The sequence below is a fragment of the Micromys minutus genome (assembly GCF_963924665.1).
Source record: "Micromys minutus genome assembly, chromosome: 31".
In the NCBI taxonomy this organism is placed as follows: Eukaryota; Metazoa; Chordata; class Mammalia; order Rodentia; family Muridae; genus Micromys; species Micromys minutus.
In genome coordinates, this window is record NC_137966.1 from 415,642 (window position 1) to 429,478 (window position 13,837).

The window sequence follows — 13,837 nt, forward strand, 5'->3', positions numbered from 1 at the left end:
ATTTCACCTCTCTCTGCTTTTCCATTTTCACTGGCAAAGGACAGGGAGCAACTATGAGAAAAACAAAAGTTTGCTTCTGTTTGAGCCCTAGATCTTGGTCAGGGAAGCAAGACCTTCAAAGAAAGAACCACATATTTATTTCCACCCAGCCAGGGCAGCTACTGATGGACACGTGTCCACATGACTCACCTCAGATTTCAGTGTGGTGGTTTGAGGATTGCCACTTGCAGTGTAGCAGGTTTCTGTGTAGGCTGGAGCAAAAAGGTGCCTGAAAAAAAATAAGAGCAGACATTTGAAACTTTATTGGTGGATTCTATCTTCCTGGTGATGGTGCTCAGTGGCTTTAACTGAACCAAGAAAGGTGACTCTGAGTAGAAGAAAGTGGGGGTCATTAAGGGACTAAAGAAGCAAAAGAAATCCAGGGGGAAATCTGTCTTTGGTTACTCTACCTAGATGGAGTAGATAATACTAAATTAATCATTTGGTTTGTTTTTCTGGGTCCTGAGAAAGACCCAGAAACTGCAAACACAGTTGCAATATCTCCGGAGGTCCTGATTGTAAAGTTCAACTGTTCCTTCCAGCATGGCATATGCTAAGTTTTGGCATGGATGCCTCATTTTTTCTTTATGAGAATAACCTCTGCTGAATGGTTTGGATAGGGTTGTCAGTCAATGGGCCACACCTGGCCCTGGCCTGTGTTTCAGGCATGGCCAATGAAGTAGGTGACACTGTAAGAGCTGAGCAAATGTCAGACATAGTCATTGTTCACAGAGCTGCTGATGCCACCTGCTCATCCTCTCTGTGGGTCAGGTCTTCTGCTTGACATCATCCCACACACTCTTTACCTTTCCTAAATGTAGATACTGTTCCTCTCTTGTCACAGACCCTTTGAAGCTGAGGTTAAGGATTCCCCACCAAAAGCTAGGAGATACAGAACGAGCTTCTTAAAATTTCTCCAAAAGCAAAACGAAAAATAAAAGAACCAAACGTGCTTCAGCTAACAGAACTGATCTCCAGAAAGGCAAGGTCAGGGAACAAAGTTATTTCTGATTTTTAATGGAACAAAGCATCAGATATTCAAGACTGACAGAAAGATACATACATATATGTATATGTATATATATATATATATGAAAATCTAAAAGGACTTAGTTGAAGGACATTTCAGAAATATATGTATTCTCAAGTCCGTTTTAATAAAAAACTAATCAGTGTACCCCAGGTATTGAAAACAACTGGCAAGGCAGGAGCCCATTGTTAGTAGTGGCTATATCAGGGAAGGGCAGATGTTCACAAGGCAAGTTACATATTGCTGCAATAAAAAAAACTTAATCAAATATTTATTCTGAAAACGAAAAACCTAATTCAAAACTGCTTCTTAGAAGAAAACACAGGCTGAAGCCAAATGGAGAGTGAGAGGAATCTGAAGAGACGCTAGATTTGGGAAGTGGAGCCATTTCCCAGAGGAAGGCATATGGTTCCAAAGTCTAGACTGGACTCTTCCCATCCCAGGATGCAGTCAGACAACAGATGCCTCAAGAATTAACATTCAGCCTTGGAGAGAAACCACCCAACAGGAATATGTAAACCCAGAAAAACACAAAATCCAGCCAACCCAGAGGAACACTCAGCCACATACAAACTCTGGGTCAGCTGTCAACTTGCAGAATGTGTCTCCTAGTCCATGTCCTCTAAGTATCCAGAGACTCAGAGAGGAGTCATTCATAGGTCTGAAGGAATTCAACAGGAAGTCTCCCAATGGGCACAGGCCCCATACTTGCCTGCTTCTGTCTTCCAGGAAGTTTACTAAACAGAAGATATAGTTAACTAGGGAGGGAATTAGAACATAGCATACCAGGGGCTTAGAACATGGACTGGGATGTGAAAGACAGAGGCTTTGATTCCAGCTGTAACCGTTATTGCCTCTACAGCCACTAGCTGGTTACATTCAGTCTCCTCAGTCTCCTCTTCCCATGGGCAACAGACCTCCTGAATCAAACAACTTAATAATACAGGGAGTAAGCTGAACCCCAATTATGGTAGAAAGGAGCTGGGTAGAAATTAATGGTTACTCTAACTTTTAAAAACAGGATCTCATGTAGCCCACAATGGGCCCTGAACTTCTGGTCCTCCCATCTCCACCTCCCGAATACTGGGATTGCAGGTAGAGATACATAGCAACATGCCTGGTTTTATAGTGTGCTAAGGGTCAAGCCCAGGGCTTCATGGGTGCTAGGCAGTGTTTTCTTAGCAATTGGGCCTCATCGCTAGCTCCTCAGTAGTGCTTTTAACAAGCAAGGTTTAGGATGGAAGAATCCAGAAAAATGAATGGATTTCACCCATGTCTCTCTCTAGTTCTCCTTGGCTATTAATTCACCCATATATCACTTAAGAGAGGAGAGGAAAAGCAATTAGCTCATTCCTAGGAACTATTTCCTGGGCCGCTTTTCACAGACTGAGTAATGGACTGCTGGTTGAGAGGTTGGAGTGTTATGATGTACCCTGGGTGCCAGTAAAGATATGTAAATTTTCCCACAGGAAATGCACTTAAGGTAAATACACTTTAAGCTTATTCAGGGTTTAAGGGGATCACTTATTCTATCTGGTGGGCAGCAGCATCATTAAAATGAACCAAAGTGTGTAGGATGGGGGATGAGCCGAAGAGAGAAATCCAAACTGAGCCTTTGAGATATCCACACACTTACAGGCTCTCAGGCACACATGTTCAGAAGATAGAGCTCTTCTGCAGCTTATGTGGGGGCTTGCCCTCATCAACGAGGGACTCTTGGAGCCTCTGCATTTAAAGAAGCTTTAAAAACTCAAATAGATTTCTCACCAGACTACATATTCCCTTGAAAGCAGGGACCACAGTGGCCTTTATAAATTCCTCCTAGCTCCCAAATCAGGCAATGCACATTTGTCCTGAATAAGTGAATGACTGAATTAATGAACAAATAAACCTCCTATCTAGTATAAGAACCTTCCAAGTAGCCATTCAACAAGAGAAACTTTCAGAGACTGGGAGTTCTTGAGACTACCCACTCCAGTTCTGACTGCATCTTTTCTGTAAAGCTCTCACCCTGAGTTAAAAATGACCTCTCTGTATCTAGAACCTATTCACAGGATCTGAATCTAAGCTGGGCTGTGGTGATGTACACTTTTGATCTCAGCATTCAGGAGGCAGAGGCAGAGAGGTGGATCTCTGTGAGTTTAAGGCCAACCTGGTGAGTTCCAACACAGTGAGTTCCAGGACAGCCAGGGCTACACAGAGAAACCTTGTCTAAAAAAATCAGAGAGTATATGTTTTAAAATGCAAGTTAGGAGTGGGAGAGGTGGTTCGGGCATTAACAGACTCCCTGTGTAAGAACAAGGACCTGATTCCCAGCAATCAAGTGAAAAAAAGCCTGACCTAGAAAGCAGCATATGTTCGCTAACCTCAATGCTAAGAAGGCAGAGACAGGAGGATACCTAGAATTTGTGGGTGTGGGCCAGCCAGTCTAACAGAAATCAGTAAGCTAAAGACTCAGTAAGAAGTCCTGTCTCAAAGCATAAGGTGGAGACCAACAGAAAACAACCTTTTGACCACTAGCGACCACAGGAATAGGTACCCAATCATACTACACACGCAAAATGCAAAGTAGGGGACCACACCCCAGACCTAAGGTAACAAAAAGAACCAGAGGCTAGGGCTCAGCCTTTTGTCTTAACAGCACTTCCCCACCCTCAACCCACGTAATCCTGACTCAAAAAGAAGCCTAGAACCAATACCCTAAACTACAAGTTTCTGAAAAAACTTCAGAATCATGTACATGGTCTGACTATCCAAGCCCCCTCACCTTCCTGCCTCACTACATTCTAGATTGCTGCAAACCTGAGAAAGCCAATGAGTTTACTACCCACCCACTTGAACGGTGGGCTATGCTGCATTTGCACCTTAACAGCACTCCTTAGAGGTAGGAATTCCTACCTGTTGCCATTTTGTAGACAAGGGGCCAGGTCACTTGTAAGGAACCACAACACTGCTGGAGCTGGAATTCAGCCTCGAGTTTGTGAGCCAGTAAGCACTTTGATGCTCTGACTCTCTGAGATGAAAACATGAAGTCCTGAGCTTCCTATTACGTGCCACTTGGATAGGGAAAGCTAAGCACAGGGCAGGAGCAAGACAGTGTAAAGTAAGGAATTCTGGGCTAAATAACCTTTTCTCTGGTGGGCTATGGATGTGAGCCAGGAAGGTCCCTCCTAGAAGCAAAGGGGTGATGTCTCATCACCATCTGTACAAGTTTACCAAAAGGGACAAAGCACTACTTTCAAAAGACTCTCCACTGTTCCCAAGAGAAAGCTGAATATGCCCATGTGTCCAGGCTGGGGGATTCTGGCACTGCTGTGCTCAGGACAAAAATTGTTGTCATCTTCCCAGAAAAGAGACCACATACATGGATGCTGAGTGGCCAGATGTCCCTTCTCCAACTACATCTTTCTCTCATCTCTCTGATAGGAGGCTGGCTCAGCATGGTGACAGGAAGCTGTCTCTTACCACTGGCATGCGTTAGGGTTTTCAGGAAATGATTTGTGAGTGGAGATCCAGGAAGAGGGAAAGCCTATCCAAGATTCCCACCCTCCCCCACTGACTCTGATAGATAAAGCTTTTCTGCACTACTCCCTTATCTTCAGTCCTGTTCTTTTGCCCTAAGGAGATCATGGGCAGTCATAGAAGAGGCTTTGCTGTGTCATAGTCCTCGTGGTGATAACAGCAGCTGACTCTGCAGCCCTAGGGGCAAGACCCTAGTCACCCAAACCCAAAATCCCCAAACAAAACCTCAATCCTGGGGGCTAGAGAGAAGGTTCCGTGTTTCAAATCTCTTGCTGCTCTTATAAAAGACCCAGGTCAAGTTCCCAGCATCCACATGGTGGCTCATAACTGTCTGTTACTCCAGTTCTACTGGACCAGACACTGTTCTGGCCTCTGTAGGCACCAGATTATACTTAGACACACAAAGAAAAATAATAAATCTTTTAATAAGATCAACACCTGCCTCTTCTGAAGCCAATCTAAGAAACTAAGCTTCATCCCATCCCACCCACGTCACCATCCCTCCCAGACATTCTCCCCCATGGCAACTTGGAACCACTAGACCAGTCAAGCCCCAAAGCTCATCATAGCTTGCATACAGTTCTGGTGAGCTTTTCCTAAGGCTTGTGGCCTTCAAAAACCCACCACCACTACCTGCAGAACTGTTTTCACTACTGTTGCAGAACTATTTGTTGACAGAAGTATCTGATGGTTCTCTTGGCTAAAAACCCCTCTCTGGAGGGAAGAGCAGAAACCTAGCTAATTCTACACAGCATCTTGGTGCTCTGCTCACCACATCCCCCCAGCATCAGATAGGCAAACTGATACAAAGATGGTTTTCAAACTACTTTGAAAAATACCCTCTTCCTATGTGCCTGGCATGAACAAAAGCTTCTCTGCTTCTTCCCAAGCTATTTTTTTCTACTGTCCCTCCCTTGGTGTGTCCAGTCCTGAGAGTATCCAAGTGTCTATACACATGGAGTCAAAGACTAGATTCACACTATTTTTTGACCTGGGACTGGGGTAAGGGGAGGGTAGGGGGGTTGGGGAGTGGTTGGGAGGTGGGTCCTCACCCTGTCCGGGATAGTCATATGGCTGCCTTTTATTTTTTCCTCACACTCTTAAGGTCATGGAGTCTGGCCCAATCACTCTACAACACCAGGAAAGGCTTTGAAAAAGAAAATACAAAGCCCCAGAACCCATCTGGCCTCATTGAGAATTTTATTCTCTAAGGAACTAGTAAGAAATCTGTGTCATATTTTTTTTTCCAGGTGATGCTTTTTTTTGGACTCTGGGAATTGTCCAGCTCTGTTAAGTTTGTTTCAGTGTTTTAACCTTCTGAGTTCCCTCCCTAGCCTTCTAGTCACCTCTCCACAAACTCTCAAAACAACCTAGAAATAGGTACTGCTTTATACGTGAGTTTTTAAAAAAATAATCTAACAACGAGACTAAAGGATCCAGGGCTGTCCCTGGTCTTCACACTGCACTGAGACATTGTCTAAAAATACAGCACCAGCTGTATAATATATAACTATGTGACCAGAAGGCTTCTGATAACACACACCTTGTATACACCCAAAAGGCTTTGGATTAAGTGCCAGCTGCACTGGACTGTCCTTCCATGAAACAAGTCAAGGATGGCTATGGTTTATTCTAACCTTACACAAGAACTGTGGGGGAGAAGAGAAACTCTGTAGAGACTCAGACTTGAGAAAGCCTACTGAAGTCTCTTTAGACACCATCAAAGTGCCCTGGCTTCGGGGTACTATTCACAGTAAATAATACACAGCCCTGTACAATCAGACGTTCATGTGTAAAGGTTTTAGTAAAAGACTAGATAATTGCAAATATTTCCATTCAGTAGAAAAAACAATAACCCCAGGTTTCCATTAAATGTAAATGGTGCGCCTAGGACTCCCCAGGACAGAAGCATTGCTGAAGAGCAGATTGTGTCACTTTAATGAAATGGCCTGTGCTATAGATCACATTTTGGGCAGAATAAAAATAAATAAATAAATCAACGTATAATTTTTCTTTATGTTGGTTCTCCAACAGGGGAACTGTAAGGAGGAAAAGAGAACCAAGTTTTCCAAATCAGCCTGCACTTTGCTTGGTCTACCTCTGACTCTAAAGGAACGGAAACAGATCTGCAAAAGCCCCATTGCCAAATAAGGCACTGATAATTCCAGGAGCTCACCAGCACACCAACATTCCTTTGTGAGGGTGCAGAAGATCCTGGGGGCTGAAAGTTGCTCCTATAGTAAAGAGCTGAGCCCTTCTCCCGTTTGAGCAATCAAGTGAGGCCCCTCTTGTCTAGGGGACCAACTTCCAAAGCAACGCTAAGAAGATGGTACCACCTATCAGCCCAGCTCTCAAGAAGCCAAAATTATGGGTTATGTTGTCTTTAGCCTCCTGTTAAGAACACCTCTAAACAAGGCATTACAGCAGCACTCCCCTGCACCAGCAGTTTCCCATGGTATCTCTGGTTTCCAAAGACTTCACTTCCCTCCCAATAGCTCCTGGTCTTGGGTGTTGTTTTTCTGTTATAGATAAGCAGGGTTTATCCTTTAGCCAGCAGGATCATTATTTAATCCTCTCCAAGTCTCTCTCCTGACTGTGTACAAACAGGGCATATGTCTCTGGGATCAGGCAAGCTTAGGGGCAAGAGACCTGAGGGGCCCAGGAAATAGCTCACTGATAAGATTTTGTCTTTTTTTTTTTTTTTTAATGATGTCTTACATAGCCCGTCCTGGACATTTATTGGTAAAGAGTGGTTCCAGGAAATTACATTTTCTCAGAAATACCAAAATTTAAAGAGCAAAAAATATTTCCCAGTAGCAACCTGTATAATAACTGTAGTTGTTAAGTAATCACAGTAACTGTTCATCAGATTAGCTGAAGCCACAGGCCTGGAGGGGAGTCCTAGGGTGTGGGGGGGAGGTGGAAGTAAGAGGGTGTGCGAGTCACGGAGGGAGGAGTAGGCTGCCATACCATGAAGAGAGGCTTTAAGAACGAGCCTTGGGGAGTGAAAGAAAGCAGTCTCCAAGAGACTACCACATGTACATCGGAGGCCACACGGCAGCAGGTCCCAAAGGGCCTAACATCCCCGGATCCTGTCCAAACTGAGCATATGTCACAGGAGCCCTCTCTACAGACCTTTGCTAGAGATAGAACTAGTACATAAGGCATCTACCATAACCAAGTGATCTTTATGTCCTACCCTCTCTGCCCAATCTTTCCCCTTTACAGATAAGGAATATGAAGAGTTAAAGAAACCTATTGTTATGAAAGTTCTCAACTGTTTCCAAACCCAGAAGTCTCAGTACACAAGAGTATGTGAAATCCTGGGGGCAGCTAAGTCAGGAGTTGGCAGAGGAAGGGTGTTCATCCAACCCCATTCCTAGTGTGTATTAGAGGCTGTAGAAAGCCTGGGTTCCTCACATCCTGATTTTATCACTTAGTTTAAGTGCTTGGCTCTAGGACCTATTCCTGCAACCCAGCTCACACCACAAATATTGACAAAGGTCAGTCATATGTCAGACACTGTGCTAGAGGATTATTGAGACTTAGCCCTCAAAGGCAGGTATCATTCCTACCCTATGGGGACCTGCCTCTATCCCAGGATGAAGATCAGAGGAAGTGATCCATGAAAGTACTGAAACAGTTGAGTTAGGGACCTCAGCCATTGGGGAGGAGCTGACAGTTCACGTAAAGTCAGGTTTTACCAGAAAGTCCCCAGAACTCAGGCAACATTTCACAACCCACCTTCCTTCTTTTTAGAACTGGTATGAAAGCCAACTTCCAGTTCCCTCTATGTATAAAACTATGAGGGAAGAATGCATATATCCATATGTGTATTCCTGCATTTGAGTGTATGTGTGTGACTGTATGGCTGCTGTTATTTGTGTATGTGTGCTGAAGGCAAGGCTGGCCTAAACACCGGGACCTGAGAGTCTCTCACTCCACTCTTCCCAACCACATTGTTATATTACATATCTAAGAATCTAGTCTGACCTTTGTGTGAGCCCTAAATCTAGAATTTGGTTAAGGCAAGCAATAAAGAGTTTCCAGAAACAGGGCCCCTGTTGGCCCACCCCAGCTTAGATCACTCTTTCCTTTATGATTCAGTGTCTCTCTAAAGGAATTCTTTTTCCAAGAATTCCCTTCTCCAAAAAGGTTTTGATGAAACAAAAAAAAAAGAAAGAAAGAAAGAAAGAAAGAAAGAAAGAAAGAAAGAAAGAAAGAAAGAAAGAAAAAGAAAGAAAGAAAGAAACTATGTCTGATATAATGTAGCCATTATAGCCGCTTGGTCCATCTGGACCTCTCCCAAGGGAGGCTGATGCAAGAGGAGAATATGAGGTCCCTGCCAGTTTTCTCCAAACACACTACCACTGGGGGAGGGGAGGAAATCCATGGAGACACATGGAAGCTATGGAAGAGACTAGAAAAGAGCCTTAAGCCCTTAAATCATAGAGACCCAGAAAGACCCAGCTCTCCTCCTCCCCAGCTTAGTCACAAAGCTGAGGAGTGTCTAGCTAAGTTTCACCCACTCAAAGGTATTATTGTTTGCCACAAAAGTGGATATGAGACACACCACCCCCAACCCCCAGCAAGGCTCCCAAGTGTAGTCTCTACTGCTGGATAGGCAGAGGCAGAGCACTGAGAAATGAAGTACTTAGAATTATGGAAAAGTAAGGGCTGGGGAGACAGCAAAGCAGGTAATGAGCTTGCTGTGTGAGCATTAAGGGCCTGAGTTCAGATCCCATCATCATCCACTGAAAGACAAGGAGAGAGGATGCCCAGGGGGCTTGCTCACCAGACAGTCCAGACAACTGGCAAGCTCCCAACTTGATAAGACCTTATCTTTAGAAGCAGGGAGGCAGTAAGCTAGAAAGACAACAGATACCAACCTCTGCCCTCTCTGCAGGGGAATCCCATGCTTCCCCCATGAATACACTCAGACACACACACATGAACACCAAAATTCAGGTGAGACAGGAGGAACTAGGGGAGGCAAGTGTGGGCGATGAAGACACAGATTGGGTTTTTGCAGCAATTTCCTTAGCAGATCTCCCTATGATCCCACAGAGGTGGTGACTGTCAGAATGAAGACAGTTATCACTTCATCAAATAAGAGAAACCAAGATCTGAATAAGGAACTGGCCTGTTCCAGGTCCCACTGAAAGTTAAGGACAAATCCTGGGACTTGACACCGATGTCTCTCTCATTCATTACTCATGGAAAAAAATCACAGTAAAGTCCTTGTGTCCGGCAACCTGCTCTTTCTTCCCTATTTCCCCATCTCCACAACTCCATCTTACAAATCAGCAATCCATCCTCTCTCCATAGGGGTCACCTTATCCCCATTTCAGACTAAAGTGTACTTCGAGTGTCTGTCCTATCTGCCTCTTCTACCACCTCCCATTGCTCTCAAAATAAACTTTGACAAGGCCCTTCGGGAAATCATCCCAATGTGTTCCCCACACCCACCCCTGAGCCTGTCTTCATTTCCTTCCTCTGCTCTGTCCTAACCACAGAGAATAATTTCTTTGTATCTTCCACCAAGCCTTTGGGTCTTTGTTTCTCTTACAAGGACTATGATACACACACATTTAACCATCATGAGCAGGCCAAACCACACCCCTTCTCCACTCTATTGTTCTAAGAAGTCCCTAAGACCTTGATCAGGGTCAGTTCTCCCAATAGTACCTTCTGCTTTCCTCTACTCCAGCAGCTCACCTTGCTCTATTGTAATCATCTAAGTGTCCTCTCCACTAGACATGAAGCCCCTTGATGGCAGAGAATGTCCTTGCCACTACGTAGCCCAAGAACACCAGACACACAGTTGGCACTCAGTATTTGCTGAATGACAGGAGAGAAGGAAAGAAGGACAGAATGAAGAATTCTTGATGAATGAAGGCTGTGGAGATAGCTCCACAGATGAGGTGTTGCAAGGCAAGCACAAAGACCCGAGTTCAATCCCCAGAAAACCACATTTTAAAAAAGTCAGGTGTAGCAGCACACAGGTTTAAATTTCACTCAATACTGGGGGTGTGGGAAGATCCCTGGGGCTCACTGGCCAGAGATTTTGGGAACTTCAGGAAAGGAAGAGACCCAATAGCCAAGGCTATCTACTAGAAACCACCTCTCACACACATAACTTGGAAGGAGGGGAAGGAAGGAGAGAGTGAGGGAGGGAGAAAGGGAAGGAAAGAGATTCTCGATGAGTTTTCTGAACTCAACTCAGGACTCTAGTGACTCCCATTAGAAAAGCCAGAGGTCTCTAAGTTAACACTCACCCCTAGCTGAAATTATGCAGAAGCTATAACTAACCCCCAACTTGCCTAGAACCTATTCGTTTAGTATTTAGTAATCAGGAAAGTGAACACGAATGTGTGAATGTGTGTGTATGCACAAACACATACATATATGTGTAACTGAGCACTAAACAGAGAAAATACAAAGCTTACTTCCTTAAAATCAAAATACCCCCTGGATAAAATGTCAATTCCCCTACAGTATTACTCCAGCATCCCCAATGCTGTTTTCACCTCTCATAGATTTTCCCTGAGAACAGTCATGATCCATTGCCAAAGCAGAAAATTGTAAAGAAAGAAAATATCCTCAAATGTCTAAGGAGCCTAGCTGAAGAGTTTAGTCATGGTCTTGGAGGTAGGAGAAAAAGAAAGTGATGAGATTTAACAGTGCTCTGCCCAAATGTGTGTCCATCCATCCATCCATCCATCCATCCATCCATCTGCACCCCAACCACCGAAACTGGGAGGACACCATCTTAGCCTGTGCTCAACTCTTTGTAATGCCTGAAAACCCCAGATACATATTCACCCCCATGGTTCAATCCACATTTCTCTTCAGCGAGGAAAGATGGAGGGAAAAAGTTTCCCTTTCAAAGCAGAGTTCAGTTGTCAAATATTCTTCAAGCATCTTTCTAGAAGTTCTACTTGCTTCCCTTCCCCAACTTTAACACATCACTAATGAGGTCAAACAATGGATACGTAGGGATGCTGGATTCCTAATAGATGATGAAGACTTGAGTTATTGATGCAGACTAAATATTTATATAGTATCTTCACAGTCTTAATTCCTTCCTCATTCTTCCATTCATCCCTTCTTCCTGTGTCATCCAAAGCAGCCCTTCATCCTCAAAGATTGAGCTCCAAGTAAGTGCCCTGTCAGGGAATCCTCCTAGAACCAATTACAGACAGAGACACCCTCTCTCCTCTAACCTTCCAGCACTTTAGTCAGCTCTGCTTTGTTATCATCTCTCCCACAGAGGGAAAAAAAATAACTTCCTATCCCTACAAGCATCTAACACAGGGCTGTATACAGAGGTACCCAATCAACAGTCCCCTCATCCCTCACTGAAGAGCAGAAAGTTAGCTGAGGGTCAAAGGGGAAATCTATCTACTGGTAGATAAATTGGATATTATAATGTGCTAAATACATAGGATAGAATACTATACAACTTTAAAAAATACCAAGACATACTATGCCATGCATAAATCTCAAAAACAATAACCTAAGTAAAAGACCCAATTAGAAAAGAGCCCAGAGGCCAGATGTGAAGGTAGAACCTCGTAATTTTGGCACTTGGGAGTGGAGACAAGGAGGATTCAGAGCTCAGGGCTAGCTGTGGCTAGCTATGCAGTGAGTCCAGCCTGGACTACATGAGAAACTGTGTCAAAGAGGCGAGTGGTAATAGACAGAGGTGGGGAGGGGCAAGGGTAGAAGGAAGGATGGAGAGCGGGGAAAGAGGAGCAGGAGGAGAGAGGAAGAGAAACAGCTTATTGCCTAAAGATCTTATATGAATCACCCAGATTGGGCAAATCTAGAAACAGCAAGTTGAGGTCTGTGGCTTATAGACTGATGAGGGGAAGAAGGGGAAAGGCCTGCCTTAACAAAGCATCCCCAGGTAAGTGGCTCAAAACCTAGAAGTTCATGACCATAGTCTGGGGTTAACAGGGCCATGTTCCTCTGGTAGCTGCAGACATAGGAGAGAGCCCTTCCCAGCCTGGTTCCTAGTTCCTGACTTCTTGGCTTATGGCATTAGAACTCAGTTCTTTGCATGTCTGTGTCCTGACTCCCTTTCTATACAGAATCCAGTCACCCTACATTAGGAGTCCACCTTACTCAACAAAATACATGTGACTCAATTTCCAAATAAGATTACTCCAAACTCAGGCTCCAACCTAAGGATGTACGAAGATAACAATACAATTCAATATGTGACACTGCTAATGGGTTCTTCCTGGAATGAAGGAAATGACTCTTGGTTAGATTATGGTGGTAGTTGCCCAGCTAAAAAATACCAAACTATTTGTTTTAAATGGGTAAAGTAAATGGGTACACATGATTGGTATCAATAAAGCTATTTGAAATAAAAGCAGGAATGCTTGGGTTTCAAAAGATACCATGGGTGGGATTGTGGAAAAAAGTGATGCAAAGGAAGTGAGAGGCCCAAAGGCAATTTGCCCTCAGATGTACATGTGTTACTTATAAGTTCCTTGACTCGATTCTTTTATCTGTCAGGGAAGTTCTGTTCAAAGAGGTCAAGTGAACTCATATCTTAAAGAGAAAAGGGTAAGCACAACCCTAATGCCCTCTGCTAAGAGGACATGAAATTCACCTAAACATCTCTATGATTGCTGACTCTGGGTTGTGTCAACTTGGCAGGATTTGGAGTCACTGAAGAGATAAACCTCTAGGCATATCTAGAAGTTTCCAGGAATGTTTAACTAAGGAACTAAGGACCCCATGGGCTGGGGCCCTGGACTGAATAAAAAGGAAAAAAAAAAAAAAAAAGGAGAAGTGAAGGTTGGAGAAAAGCCTCAGTGTTTATTAAGAGCCCTTCCTGTTCTTCCAGAGGTCCTGAGTTCAATTCCCAGCAACCACATGGTGGCTCACAACCATCTGTAATGGGATCTGATGCAGATTCTAGTTTGTCTGTCTGAAGACAGCTACAGTGTACTTATACATAGAAATAAATAAATCTTTTAAAAAGGATAAGGAGAAAGAAGGACGAGGAGGAGGAGCAGGAGAAGGAGAAGGAAGGAGGAGGAGGAGGAGGAGGAGGAGGAGGAGGAGGAGGAAGAGGAGGAGAAGAAGAAGAAGAAGAAGAAGAAGAAGAAGAAGAAGAAGTAGTAGAAGAAGAAGAAGAAGAAGAAGAAGAAGAAGAAGAAGAAGAAGAAGAAGAAGAAGAAGAAGAAGAAGAAGAAGAAGAAGAAGAAGAAGAAGAAGAAGAAGAAA

The 13,837-nt window shown here is 44.0% G+C and overlaps 1 protein-coding gene across 2 annotated transcripts in view; it reads right to left on the minus strand.

The window, feature by feature from the left end:
* The window catches only part of ADAM19 (ADAM metallopeptidase domain 19), a gene marked incomplete at both ends in the record, with an annotated part of 83,281 nt that overhangs the window by 46,546 nt on the left and 22,898 nt on the right, over positions 1-13,837 (minus strand). For both annotated transcript variants that reach the window (XM_080942173.1, XM_080942172.1), the window contains one exon: positions 190-268. In XM_080942173.1, the coding sequence (XP_080798299.1) occupies positions 190-268 (79 nt within the window). The remainder of the gene's footprint in view (positions 1-189; positions 269-13,837) is intronic.